At 39.7% G+C, this 15,104-nt stretch overlaps 1 protein-coding gene across 1 annotated transcript; it reads right to left on the bottom strand.

Moving 5' to 3' along the window:
- Positions 1-7,855: 7,855 nt before the first annotated feature.
- On the bottom strand, positions 7,856-11,029 carry LOC147302848 (uncharacterized). The gene is made up of 6 exons (XM_086284472.1): positions 10,461-11,029; positions 10,268-10,339; positions 10,050-10,168; positions 9,906-9,966; positions 9,721-9,815; positions 7,856-9,285 (listed from the first exon to the last, which is right to left on the bottom strand). The coding sequence occupies exons 1-6, from the start codon at positions 10,494-10,496 to the stop codon at positions 8,304-8,306; spliced, it is 1,365 nt and encodes a 454-aa protein (XP_086140598.1). The 5' UTR covers positions 10,497-11,029; the 3' UTR covers positions 7,856-8,303.
- Between the last annotated feature and the right edge of the window lie 4,075 nt (positions 11,030-15,104).

Here is a 15,104-nt window from a genome sequence, read left to right as displayed (position 1 = left end):
GACATGCACCTCACTTTTGCTGCTTAAAATGAACAGAAAAGTCAGGCCGAAACAAATCGTTCCCAAATGAAAAGTAAAAGTCGTATTGACAAAATTCTTTCACCGTGAGCGACAGCAGCTTCTAGTCTACTGAATTCTCAGTTTTCATGCCTGTGGAGTTTATTATATGGACGTGGTGACAGTGGAAAGACACCATGCTCTTCTGATTTTCAAACCAACCTTCTGAGCCATTTTAACATTAGAGTCTATGGAAGAGTTGGAGGGAGGAGGCTGTGCATTGGTGACATTTATGAAAGAACCATAACACCTAGTACAATAGTAAACACATTGGATGAAAGAGGACAGCGATGGCTACGTTTTGAGGGTAAAATCATACCTGTAGAGCAAACGCTGCGGACACAGCAGCAGTTTTAAAAAAGATTTTAAGATTAATTTTTTTGCTCCTCTCACTCTAGCAGTTGAGCTGTCTCACTCTAGCCCCAACATTCCGTCCCATACACACCCATTATAAATTTTGAAACGGGTGAAAAAACATCATGAAACTTAAACTGGAACTGAAGAAAAAGTATAATAGATATTGAAAAGATAAATACAAGTTGAATAGTTGAATGTCTTGTCTTCGTTTTAAAGTTTGAATGGTGGCTCTATGTCAATGTATGTGGAAGTAGTAAGAGTTTAAAAATGAGTAAGTTGAATGAGGATTTGAAGGGTCTCCCCATTGAAATACATTATAAATTTTTGTTGAATAAAGTTGAATAAAATTAAAAATATAAATGTTAAAAATGAGAAAAATAGAAGCAATGTTGTCCAAAAGAATAGGAATCTAACGATGTTTGAATGGTTTTTCTAAGTTGAACGGTTTTGAAGGAGTAGGCTTTCAAAAAACGTACGGAAAAATAAAATATAATAACTAGAAAGTGCATTTTCTGAAGAAACTGCAGTGTGAATGCTTGAATCTGAATGTATGGACTGAAATGAATTAATTGCTGAATTTTGAGTTAAAAATTTTGAATGAGATAAAAAAAAAACAACCTGAATTTAACCTGAAAACAAAAGTGCTGAACTGCTGAAGGTTACACAGAAGAAGAAGTTGGAAAAAAGCTGAAAATGTTTTAATTGTAAATTAGAAAACCCTAAGAAATGAGAAAAGAACATTTAGAGTCAGAAAACATCTGAAAGAATATTAAAAGGTCATATTCTTTGAATCACTGAATGACTAAAATGTGATCCCTCCACTTGGATCCACACAGTTTAAAAAGTTTACATCTCTGAGCTTTGAAAGACAAGATGTTGGAAAGAGAACAACGATGGCGACGTTTTGAGGATAAAATGATGGCTGTAACACTGTGGAGACAGCAGCAGTTGAAAGAGAAGTGTTTCAGATGAATCTTGGCAGAGTGAGAGAGAGAGCTCGTTAAGCAGGCAGGTGTGAGCCTGGTTGCTATAGTGACCGCACCCAATGGCTCCATACACACGGACACAGACATGCACCTCACTTTTGCTGCTTAAAATGAACAGAAAAGTCAGGCCGAAACAAATCGTTCCCATATGAAAAGTACAAGTCGTATTGACAAAATTCTTTCACCGTGAGCGACAGCAATGTCTAGTCTACTGAATTCTCAGTTTTCATGCCTGTGGAGTTTATTATATGGACGTGGTGACAGTGGAAAGACACCATGCTCTTCTGATTTTCAAACGAACCTTCTGAGCCATTTTAACATTAGAGTCTATGGAAGAGTTGGAGGGAGGAGGCTGTGCATTGGTGACATTTATGAAAGAACCATAACACCTAGGACAATAGTAAACACATTGGATGAAAGAGGACAGCGATGGCTACGTTTTGAGGGTAAAATGGTGGCTGTAGAGCAAACGCTGTGGACACAGCAGCAGTTTTAAAAAAGATTTTAAGATTAATTTTTTTGCTCCTCTCACTCTAGCAGTTGAGCTCTCTCACTCTAGCCCCAACATTCCGTCCCATACACACCCATTATAAACTCTGAAACGGGTGAAAAAACATCATGAAACTTAAACTGGAACTGAAGAAAAAGTATAATAGATATTGAAAAGATAAATACAAGTTTAATAGTTGAATGTCTTGTCTTCGTTTTAAAGTTTGAATGGTGGCTCTATGTCAATGTATGTGGAAGTAGTAAGAGTTTAAAAATGAGTAAGTTGAATGAGGATTTGAAGGGTCTCCCCATTGAAATACATTATAAATTTTTGTTGAATAAAGTTGAATAAAATTAAAAATATAAATGTTAAAAATATGAAAAATAGAAGCAGTGTTGTCCAAAAGAATAGGAATCTAACGGTGTTTGAATGGTTTTTCTAAGTTGAACGGTTTTGAAGGAGTAGGCTTTCAAAAAACGTACGGAATAGATAATAATAATAAAATAGAATAATAATAAAGATTCGAATAACAATACTGTGAATGCTTTTCAAGCATTCACACTAATAATAATAAAGATTAGAAGAACAATACTGTGAATGCTTTTCAAGCATTCACACTAATAAAGATTAGAAGAACAATACTGTGAATGCTTTTCAAGCATTCACACTAATAAAGATTAGAATAACAATACTGTGAATGCTTTTCAAGCATTCACACTAATAAAGATTAGAATAACAATACTGTGAATGCTTTTCAAGCATTCACACTAATAATAATAAAGATTCGAATAACAATACTGTGAATGCTTTTCAAGCATTCACACTAACTAGAAAGTGCATTTTCTGAAGAAACTGCAGTGTGAATGCTTGAATCTGAATGTATGCACTGAAATGAATTAATTACTGAATTTAAGTTAAAAATCTTGAATGAGATAAAAAAAAAACAACCCGAATTTAACCTGAAAACAAAAGTGCTGAACTGCTAAAAGCTGAAGGTTACACAGAAGAAGAAGTTGGAAAAAAGCTGAAAATGTTTTAATTGTAAATTAGAAAAACCTAAGAAATGAGAAAAGAACATTTAGAGTCAGAAAACATCTGAAAGAATATTAAAAGGTCATATTCTTTGAATCACTGAATGACTAAAATGTGATCCCTCCACTTGGACCCACACAGTTTAAAAAGTTGACATCTCTGAGCTTTGAAAGACAAGATGTTGGAAAAAGAACAACGATGGCGACGTTTTGAGGGTAAAATGATGGCTTTAACACTGTGGACACAGCAGCAGTTGAAAGAGAAGTGTTTAAGATGAATTTTGGCAGAGTGGCAGAGAGAGCTCGTTAAGCAGGCAGGTGTGAGCCTGGTTGCTATAGTGACCGCACCCAATGGCTCCATACACACGGACACAGACATGCACCTCACTTTTGCTGCTTAAAATGAACAGAAAAGTCAGGCCGAAACAAATCGTTCCCAAATGAAAAGTAAAAGTCGTATTGACAAAATTCTTTCACTGTGAGCGACAGCAATGTCTAGTCTACCAAATTCTCAGTTTTCATGTCTGTGGAGTTTATTATATGGACGTGGTGACAGTGGAAAGACACCATGCTCTTCTGATTTTCAAACGAACCTTCTGAGCGATTTTAACATTAGAGTCTATGGAAGAGTTGGAGGGAGGAGGCTGTGCATTGGTGACATTTATGAAAGAACCACAACACCTAGTACAATAGTAAACACATTGGATGAAAGAGGACAGCGATGGCTACGTTTTGAGGGTAAAATCATACCTGTAGAGCAAACGCTGCGGACACAGCAGCAGTTTTAAAAAAGATTTTAAGATTAATTTTTTTGCTCCTCTCACTCTAGCAGTTGAGCTGTCTCACTCTAGCCCCAACATTCCGTCCCATACACACCCATTATAAACTCTGAAACGGGTGAAAAAACATCATGAAACTTAAACTGGAACTGAAGAAAAAGTATAATAGATATTGAAAAGATAAATACAAGTTGAATAGTTGAATGTCTTGTCTTCGTTTTAAAGTTTGAATGGTGGCTCTATGTCAATGTATGTGGAAGTAGTAAGAGTTTAAAAATGAGTAAGTTGAATGAGAATTTGAAGGGTCTCCCCATTGAAATACATGGGAAATTTTTGTTGAATAAAGTTGAATAAAATTAAAAATATAAATGTTAAAAATGAGAAAAGTAGAAGCAGTCATGTCCAAAAGAAGAGGAATCTAACGGTGTTTGAATGGTTTTTCTAAGTTGAACGGTTTTGAAGGAGTTAGATGCCAAAAAACGTACGGAATATATAATAATAAAGATTTGAAGAACAATACTGTGAATGCTTTTCAAGCATTCACACTAACTAGAAAGTGCATTTTCTGAAGAAACTGCAGTGTGAATGCTTGAATCTGAATGTATGCACTGAAATGAATTAATTGCTGAATTTTGAGTTAAAAATATTGAATGAGATTAAAAAAAAAACAAAAAAAAAAACGAATTTAACCTGAAAACAAAGGTGCTGAACTGCTAAAAGCTGAAGGTTACACAGAAGAAGAAGTTGGAAAAAAGCTGAAAATGTTTTAATTGTAAATTAGAAAAACCTAAGAAATGAGAAAAGAACATTTAGAGTCAGAAAACATCTGAAAGAATATTAAAAGGTCATATTCTTTGAATCACTGAATGACTAAAATGTGATCCCTCCACTTGGACCCACACAGTTTAAAAAGTTTACATCTCTGAGCTTTGAAAGACAAGATGTTGGAAAAAGAACAACGATGGCGACGTTTTGAGGGTAAAATGATGGCTTTAACACTGTGGACACAGCAGCAGTTGAAAGAGAAGTGTTTAAGATTAATCTTGGCAGAGTGAGAGAGAGAGCTCGTTAAGCAGGCAGGTGTGAGCCTGGTTGCTATAGTGACCGCACCCAAGGGCTCCATACACACGGACACAGACATGCACCTCACTTTTGCTGCTTAAAATGAACAGAAAAGTCAGGCCGAAACAAATCGCTCCCAAATGAAAAGTAAAAGTCGTACTGACAAAATTCTTTCACCGTGAGCGACAGCCATGTCTAGTCTACCAAATTCTCAGTTTTCATGCCTGTGGAGTTTATTATATGGACGTGGTGACAGTGTAAAGACACCATGCTCTTCTGATTTTCAAACGAACCTTCTGAGCCATTTTAACATTAGAGTCTATGGAAGAGTTGGAGGGAGGAGGCTGTGCATTGGTGACATTTATGAAAGAACCATAACACCTAGTACAATAGTAAACACATTGGATGAAAGAGGACAGCGATGGCTACGTTTTGAGGGTAAAATCATACCTGTAGAGCAAACGCTGCGGACACAGCAGCAGTTTTAAAAAAGATTTTATGATTAATTTTTTTGCTCCTCTCACTCTAGCAGTTGAGCTGTCTCACTCTAGCCCCAACATTCCGTCCCATACACACCCATTATAAACTCTGAAACGGGTGAAAAAACATCATGAAACTTAAACTGGAGCTGAAGAAAAAGTATAATAGATATTGAAAAGATAAATACAAGTTGAATAGTTGAATGTCTTGTCTTCGTTTTAAAGTTTGAATGGTGGCTCTATGTCAATGTATGTGGAAGTAGATACAGTTTAAAGAGGAGTAATTTGAATGAGAATTTGAAGGGTCTCTCCATTGAAATACATTATAAATTTTTGTTAAATAAAGTTGAATAAAATTAAAAATATAAATGTTAAAAATGAGAAAAATAGAAGCAGTCATGTCCAAAAGAATAGGAATCTAACGGTGTTTGAATGGTTTTTCTAAGTTGAACGGTTTTGAAGGAGTTAGATGCCAAAAAACGTACGGAATATGGAATAATAGATAATAAGAAAGATTCGAATAACAATACTGTGAATGCTTTTCAAGCATTCACACTAATAAAGATTCGAATAACAATACTGTGAATGCTTTTCAAGCATTCACACTAATAATAAAGATTACAACAACAATACTGTGAATGCTTTTCAAGCATTCACACTAATTACACATCCAATCTTACACGAGGTCTCACCGCTCGACCAGATCTGGTAACAGTCCCTGTTGGTGTGAGGTGGCTCCTATTTCTCCTTAGAAAACCTGTCTGTCTCTACCACATAAGATCTGGGAGCACTGGCAGGTCCAACTACTGCTCCAGTGGTTCCTTCAGTAGTAATCCACACCTTCTGTCCTGACTCTATGTCTGCGGTTGTAGTGTTTTGCCTGCTCACGCCTCCCCTCCTCATCCTTCTCGCGAAAAGCCTGTAGGTCGGGCCACTTTGGCACCAGCTTCGCAGCAGCTTGTGGCAGAGAGGTACGCAGGTGTCTCCCCATGAGCAACTGTGCCGGTGAGAGCCCATGTTCCAGTGGGGTGGCCCTGCACGCTAGCAGTGCTCTGCTGTAGTCACAGTCCTCTCAAGTCTTTAATGGTACGATCAGCGCGTTCTGCCTCCCCGTTGGCTTGGGGGTACCTGGGGCTGCTCGTTTCATGTGTGAACTGGTACTCTTTAGCAAAGTGCTTGAACTGTTCTGATGAAACTTGCGGCCTGCTGTCCGATACCACAGTCTCGGCAACTGCATGTCTTGCAAAGGCCTCTTTTATAGCATTAATAGTGACCTCTGCTGTTGTGTCTCTCAGTTCACCAAGTACCACGACCAGATTTGGTGTGTGGTAGTAACAGGCAAATGAACTTTTTTTTTTAATGATTTGAATATATATGAATGCTTGTGCATAAATACACAAACAATACACATATGCTTTCATGCTTTCAATTGTGTCATTTACGTGATCTAGGTCAGCGGTCTCCAACCTTTTATGCACCACCGACCGGTTTATGCCCGACAATATTTTCACGGACCGGCCTTTAAGGTGTCGCGGATAAATACAACAAAATAAAACTAGTACCGGTACCGAAAAAGAAGATTTATTCATAACACACGTGAAAAGACCCAGGAAAACCGAGTTAATGATAAAAACGATAACAAAATAACGCTGAAAAGCGATAAAAACCCTGAAAACCAGACATTTCACACCTGAGCCTCAACTCTCGCGGCCCGGTACCAAACGACTCACGGACCGGTACCAGTCCGAGGCCCGGGGGTTGGGGACCGCTGTTCTAGGTAGCTCTGTTTTGGAAGTTCAGTTCAAGCTAGAAATGTGCTTTGGAGTTTGTACGTGTTTTGTCTCTAGGGGCCACCACATATATTTCTATTTACATCCAGGTGACAGCAATCCATGGATGGTTTCGACATGCAAGAGGATATTTTCCCCGGTGCCCAGCGGGAGAAGACACTGCTTGCGATGTCGATGAGGTCCTGTGGCCAGACCCCAACAGACGGCGGGATCCATGAGCCCACGTATGCACAATTATCATGATTTTTTGTGTGTACAGTATAGTGTTTTTTCTATTACTGTATTATGTTTGTGTTTTGCTTTATCTGAATTGATGGTGCTGCAGTGGACAATATTGAGTAGGCCTATTTGCTTTTTTTGGTTGTTTGTGTCTCCTGAAAATGTGCCTTCAGAATAAACAATGACAATGAAAGACTGCAGTGTTTTATATGAAGTAGACTAGTGTGTCCCCCTGATCTGATCTGCATGTGATGCAAGTATGTGTCATTTTGTCAACAGAGTTACATCTTGACAGAGGAATGTTAGGTTTTGACAGCAGAGTTTCAGTTTGGCACAGATGTGAATGGTATATTTTGATGTGTCATGTTTACTTGTGTTTAGAGTTTTGGCACAATGAGCGACGTTTTGCAAAATGTGTTCAAGCAACGGGCAAAAACTGTAACATGTTTTTCACCAAAGATTTCAGCAATTATAAAAATTCAACTCAAGCTATTCAGCTATTAGCATTCACACTGCATTTTCTACAGGAAGTACATTTTATATACCAGTTTCAGTTCAAAGTGCATTAAAAATAATAAATAATTATTAAAAATAATACCATCAATATGTTACTGCACTACACTTACTGGACTTGTGGAAGTATTTTGAGAACCATAAGAGATTCTTACAAATGTTTGAAAGAAAAAAAATCTTTAACATAGCTGGAGACTCGTGTAGAAATATGAATGAGTTTATAAAGTTTCTGTCATGGTGTGCTGTGACAGGCAGGTAGTAGGACCCAAACACAGGACTCTTACGTGGAATGAAACTTGAATCGGCAGCTTTTATTGCTGGAAACTCAGGTGGACTCAAGAAACTACAAACTAAGAAACAAGAACTAGGAAAACAAATCAGGAACTATGAACAAGAATCAAGTAAAGAACACGGAGGAGAAAAAACACCCAGCCCACTGAAAACTAAAGAAACCCCCAAAAACATGAAGAACAATCATTAAGGAACATATTTACATATTTAGAGTTACTGCAACACCAACACTGGGTCACAGCTTCAGTGTCAGTCGGTGACTTTTGGTCTGCAACAGCAGCAGAACAGACTTCTCAGTCTTTTGAAGAAGCCCTTTTTCTTCTTCTTGCTCTGACGGTCTTCGGACTTCATGCTGGCTTCAGGTTCTGGAAAAGGTTCCTCAAAGGGAACATCAGGAACCGGCCCAATTTCAGAACAAGATCCGTTGATCATATGATCTTCACCTTCAACACAGGATTTGGACTCGCCATAGGGTTCCTCACAGGGAGCGTCGGGCTCTGCAACACTTTCTGACAGAGCTCCTTCGATCGTAAGGTCTCGAGTACTCAGACTGGATGCCCTTTCAGAAAGAAGTTCCTCACAGGGAACGTCGGGCTCTGCAACACTTTCTGACAGAGCTCCTTCGATCGTAAGGTCTCGAGTACTCAGACTGGATGCCCTTTCAGAAAGAAGTTCCTCACAGGGAGCGTCGGGCTCTGCAACACTTTCTGACAGAGCTTCTTCGGCTGGTGGAACATTTGCCACTGAAAGGCCGTCAGAGGAGCGCTCACCATTTGTGCTCTTCACATCAGGACTTGAAGGGGGCTCAAAGATTTCACATATCCGGATCCTTGCTACATCAGCAATGGTCTTCAGCAACAGGGGTGCAAAGTTTGCAACTTGGATAGACAGAATTTCTTCAGGAAATTTCTGTCTAATCTCCGTCAGGATGCTGTCAACCAGATCGTCTCGGATAGAGCGGTTGAAGATGGCCTGTGTTTCCATCGCCGTGAGGCTCTTGGAGACACGATCTAAAGTGGCCTTGGTGACACTGGTGGAGAGGATACTTAGACTCTGGGAGGCCATGTTTAGGAGGGGACGAGGAGGAAGCTCCCAGAAGCCCTGGAGAACGCGGGGAACTACCTCGACCACTACCTCCTGCGCGGTGAGCAGTTTGCTGTTAGGCTGTTCCTGCTGCTTCTTTTTCAGGATTTCAACGTAATCCTTCACCGCACTGAGGAGTTTAGGTGCTCTGTAGAAAAACATGATAAGAGTTATCTGTTAAACATATTCAAAGCATCATTTAAATATTGAAACACTGTAGCTGGACTGTTAACCCTGTAACCACCTTTGTAGCATACATGAGTTTCTGAGACCTCGATCTCATCAACATGATCAATACTTGCTATAATTTCTAAATGTTGTGGACAAAACTCTTTTTTAGTCTAAAGTTAACATTGTCGTTAACAAAAAGTTGCCAAAAACACCCAGTGTATCAAATGTGATACAAAAAATAAATACACAATAAAAGTAAATCATACACAACATGACATAGCAAAGAACTCATGTGTGGCTTTTGTTTAAAGGGTTGATAAACATCTCAGTTCCAAAGAATCTGAATTTTCTGGCTGTTTTTTGATGGGTTGGGTCTTACAGGGTTAATAACTGTATGTTACATGTGACTCACTGAAATTTAGGAGGTACGGCCTCTGGGAACTGAAGAAGCAACCTGGCTTCAAATTCAACGTCCCTCATTTTATTGCTGACGTTCACCGCCCACACCTGAAACAGAAAACACATTTACAGTGCGCTTATGTGTAAAGGTTATGTGCACGTAATGAAAAAAAAGTCTTGTGGGTTTTCTCGTCTTACCAGCCTTAGAAGAGGTTTGGCTTCCTCTTCGTCAAAATCCTCTAACTCAAACTCCCACAGCCTTCAAAAGAAAGCAAAGCAGAGGTTTTCTCTCAGCACTTACACGTCATCACAAACAGACTTTCAGGCGTGACAGTAACTCACTGCTCTCTGAGCGTCTCCCTGCTCTTCTCCACCAAAAGATCTCTCAGATCTTCAGCAGTGAGGTTCGGTGGAATTAGATCTTCCTGCTGAAGTCTGAGAAACTCCGTCATTATCGCAACCTAAAAGTAAAGGAGACATTTAATCACCACCACTCTCAGGTCCTCAGAAATGACCTGATATTTTCTGTCAGCTTTGGTTTGCATGAATCTGGGTCTAACCTGAGCCTTGTAGCCCGGAAGATACCAGCAGATCTTTACAGCTGTTTCATAAATCGGTGTGTTGAACAACACCTGTCAAAGAAATAGCAATTTAGTCATTGTTACTTAAAATGATTTTCAGTTTGTCAACTTTTAAAACGACATCAAATTCTTCAAATTACTGAAATGCAGTAAAAGCAAAAGCGTCACATACCCTGATAGGCTTATAGATTCCTTGACTCTTTTCCATTTAAACGTGTTCAAATCAAAGTCAGGAAGAAAAACGTCAACTGCTCTCCAACGATGGCGTACGGGGGATCTGGACCTGAAAATGCTCTCAGCTCGGTGGTCTCGCACAGATGAGCTCTTTTGACAGTCTGATGTTTATTTATGAATGCAGAATTTCTTGAGCAGTCACCATGGAAACTTGATGCAGCTTCATGTTGTTAAATTAAAAGTAAACACTGTGTATTTTGCACTACACTCCACTAAACTTATCATATAAGTAAATAAAGTGTGGGTTAGGTCCCTCCTGTGGAAAGAGCCACACAAACCGATGGATCAGAAAAGACAAAGTCAGCTACAGCATGCCTTTTCATATTATGTGCCTGCTTATCTCCATTTCTTTACAGTAGATGGGAACTTTTGCAGTAAAGCAATGGCTTACAAACAGTGGACTGTGGACTAATGCAGACATCTGAAGCCTGACAGCAGCTGGTATATACACAGCTTTGGACAAACTGGCCCTTTAAACAGCCCAGAGGAAGAAGAGACCTCTGCGTTATCAGTGCAGCCTAAAGCACAATAATAATAATACTATTAATATGATTTTTAGAGCAATAATGCCCCAAATAATGAAGTCATTAAATACACATCCGTCATGCTTCACAGGAGGTCAGGAGTGACCGATGAACGTGATGCTACATTAGAGTCTGTCCTATGAGTTCAGCAGGAGGAGGTGAACCCACAGCTGGGACCAGTTCTCTAGTGGGTCCAGTATCATACTTGTGTTCATCCTGGTCTGAACCTGGTCAGAAGAACTGACTTCACTTTTGAAAATTCAATACTTATAAAAGGTAACCCCAAACAGTCTACAACGGCTGTTTTCTGTCCACCGAAGCAAATTTGATTGACGAGGTTTTTGTACCTTCACTTCTCCAAAAAGCAAATAAAGAGATTAAACAAAGATTTACTGAACGACCGTCAGAATTCCCAGAGCTAACGTAGATCGCTTTATGCTCTTGAGTCAGGAGGGATAAGAAAAGTGACTGCAAACATTGTGGAACGATTCATAGCGTTTGATTGCTTGTGTGAATGTATTAAACAGGAAACCAGGAGCTGCAGAAACCCAGTAATGCTGAAGACGCATGCGTGTGCGTTTATTACAGGTTTTTCTGAATGCTTAAACCCTAACTGTGATTCTTACAGCACAATTCCTAAAACTATTGATACTTATAGCAAAACCACTCACTGAGTGTGCAAAACTAAAAGCACAAACACTGCTTTGCACTCAGTTTGCCATTTTGTAACACACACTTTGCAAACCTGTAGCTACAATCCACTGCACAGCACTCTTTTTGCAGAACTGTAAACACAACTCACTGCTTTGCACTCAATTTCCAAATGATCAACGCACTCCTAGCAAAACTATACACATTTATGGCCATTATTTACACTATTTTGTCAACTGTCTGGCACACTGCCACATGTGAAAGCTTTTTTAGATAATTAGTTCACTTTGCAATCAGCCTAAGCACTATGATACAGGTAAGCTCTGTGTGTGGAGTACAATGGAGGGAGCAGGAAGAGTGAGAGGAGGCCGAGGAAGAGGACGTGGAGGTGAAGAAGTAGGATGAAGAGGACGACAAGGACAAGGAGGAGCAAGAGGAGGACGAGGAGGGGGGAGAGGACGGGTAAGAAGAGTAAGAAATAGAATTGCTGATGACATCAGAGCTACAATAGTGGACCATGTCATCAACCGTGGAGTGACCCTGAGGGAAGCTGGCCAACGGTTTTTTTGTTTTTTCTCAAACTTAAGTAACTGAAACCTTTCATTGAACTACAGCAGAAACAGATTGGAAATGCCAAGTTATTCTAACACTAGTGGACTTGTTAAACAAAACATTTGTTTCACTTCTTTCTCAACATGCAGCACCATTAAGAACAGTGGACCAGCATAGTTGGTCTGCATGAGCACACTTACTGCAACAGTTGTACATGCTGAAACTGGTTGCTGGCAGCTGATGTGAAGAAATGTCTGGACACATCAAAAGTTTTCGTTTTCATTTTTTCCCTCCCTTGGATAACATACACATGGCAAATAAAAACATGTAACTAGGGTGACGTGAAGTGTGTATCATCAGATTTAACTAAAATATAATGAGGCTGTCCATCTGTGAAGTAATTGTTCCTTCAAAAACCACTGTGACAACAGATTTTATTTCATTCATTTGATGGTTTTCTATTCTGTATACTGGAACTTTTTAATAGCCCCCCTGTCCACACATCCTTGACATGAGACTTTCTGCAGAGTTGCACATGATGAATGCACACAAAACTTAAAGTGTTGCTGTCATATTTTTTTGGATGTGGTTTGTTGTCATAATCAAGAACGTGTCTTATTTTTTTATTTGTTTTGTTGCTGATCGGCCATTGGACTGCTGAGCCTGCAGTGAACAGCCAGTCACTGACTCTTGATGCTAGAGCAAGGACAACTGAGCTCTCTCTCTCTCTCTCTCTCTCTCTCTTTTAAATAAATAATACGTTCGAGCTGTTTATGTTTTTGACTTGTTATGGACTCTGACTGGCAATGGGAGGGCTGGCGGACTCATATTATGGAGGTGGAGGGTAGACACATTTTGTGTGCAAGAGACCACATACTACAGTGGTGATTGACACAGACTTCAATGGACATTTAGGTGAAGGGAACAGAGGTTATGAGGTGTTGGGTAGGTGTGGTGTTTAGGAGAGAAATCTAGAAAGACAGATGTGGGGCAGATTTTCCAAGTGGAAATGGCCGTGGTGCACACATACTTCAAGAACAGGGAGGAACTTGTAGAAATATATGAAAGTGGAGGAAGCTGCACACAGGGCAACTAAATATTATGCAGAAGGTGAAATCAAAAAGACAGGAGACAAGGAGGTGTCAGGGAGAATGCAGCTATGCAGCATCAAATGGTAGTTTGAAGGATGAGTTTGGACATCAAGAAGAGGAAGTGAGTGAAGGCAGAGACATGCAGGAGTATAAACAGGCTCTGGGTAGTAGGGAAGACTTACCAGATGGCTGGGATAGTACAGCTTTATTGAGATAAACTGCCAAGAAGGGGTTTGACGTCTTCTCTGCACAGAAGAAAGGGAAAAAAGAAAAGTGATTTTGAAAGTATTTGAAGGAAGAGATTTACAAAGAAAAAGAAGTGTAGTTAGCGAAATGAAGAAAATAGACCAAGAAACTGGGAGGCTAGGCATGTAGCAGAAAGAGGTGACAAAGGAAAAGGCTCAGTGCCACGTATGTGAAGCTGGACCCCAAGGAAATGAGGGAATGAGACTTGCTAGGCAGAGAGTGAGTTTGAATGGATGTTCAAACCCAAAAAAAAAAAGATATATTCACATAACATAGATTGAAAGAAGCTGCAGGTGGCACAGCAGCTTTAATGTCTTCCAGACAGGAAGTTTTGGAAAGAAATATCATCATTTCCCAGATTTTACTATCTTAGTGTTCTGTAACAAAATCACTGTTGTGCGCATGATGTTAGAGATGATGATGATTACAAAAACACTTAATGTGCTAGTCGTGCTTTTCTTGAGGGATTTGTCCTTCGACCAGTTTTCACGTCATTGGAATCATTTGTATTCACTGATTCTGGCACTTATTTCATCAAACCAAACTCCAAGTAAATACTTTCGGCTTTTTGGTTTTGTCAAACGAACTAATGTAAAGAATGCCTGGCTGTGCACTACACCACGCAGTGGGAATTTGTCTTCTCCAGTTAAATTCAGGATTAACTTGCTTTATAACACAGACCTCAAAAGTAACCGTTATAACCCCAAACACAAGAAAATGTGATCTACAGCACAGTGAGAACTGGCAACGCTTATCTGGAGGGGTCAGAGTGAATGAACTGGACACCTGTAGAAGCAGGATTTGATTTCCACTGATTTCCTTTCCGATCCGATACCAAGTAAAATTCAGGGTGGTATCGACGATACTGATCTGATACCGATACTCTGAACAAAAACTTATTTTTTTACTCTATCTTTTATTTTATCTCAAATTATAGCGTCGTAATGATCACAGGACATCAGATTACTTGTTCTTATCACTTAATGATGCAGAATTATCATATAGAAATGAAAAACCTGAAGTTGTGGCTATTTGTTGCCTGCCTGCAGCATTAAAGGACTCTGTGAGAGACGTCTGTCTCGCCCTGGCAGCACCTCTCCCTCTCCTCCTCTTCAGTTCGCCTCAACATACGCTCGTCATATTCTGTGATGTGATTCACTCTGAGGTGTTTGACCAGGTCAGCGGTGTTACCACAACACCTCACATTCTTGCCACATGTATGGCAAACCACGTCTCAGCTGTTCGTGGAGGTAAAATACGTCTGCACATGACTCTGTTTACGCTCAGCCATTGTTGTGAGTGTGCACGCCAAGGGGCCGGACACAATGACGGGTATCGGAGGAATCGATATTTCAGTATCGATCCGCACATCACTAGTTGAGATACGTTTTAAACTGGTCCAAAAAACAAATGCATATTTTCCCGAACCACTGTTCCTTGACTAAGGTGGGTAACGTGATGAGGTCAAGGAAGGGTGTGACGGAGATTTGTCGTCCGTTAAAGTTTCACGTTGGCTTT

The sequence above is a fragment of the Aulonocara sp. 'chitande type north' Nkhata Bay genome, linkage group LG23 (genome assembly GCF_057382095.1).
Source record: "Aulonocara sp. 'chitande type north' Nkhata Bay isolate Kocher_YH1m ecotype deep benthic linkage group LG23, A_spYH_male_GT1.1, whole genome shotgun sequence".
In the NCBI taxonomy this organism is placed as follows: Eukaryota; Metazoa; Chordata; class Actinopteri; order Cichliformes; family Cichlidae; genus Aulonocara; species Aulonocara sp. 'chitande type north' Nkhata Bay.
This window is presented reverse-complemented; position numbering and strand designations above follow the sequence as displayed.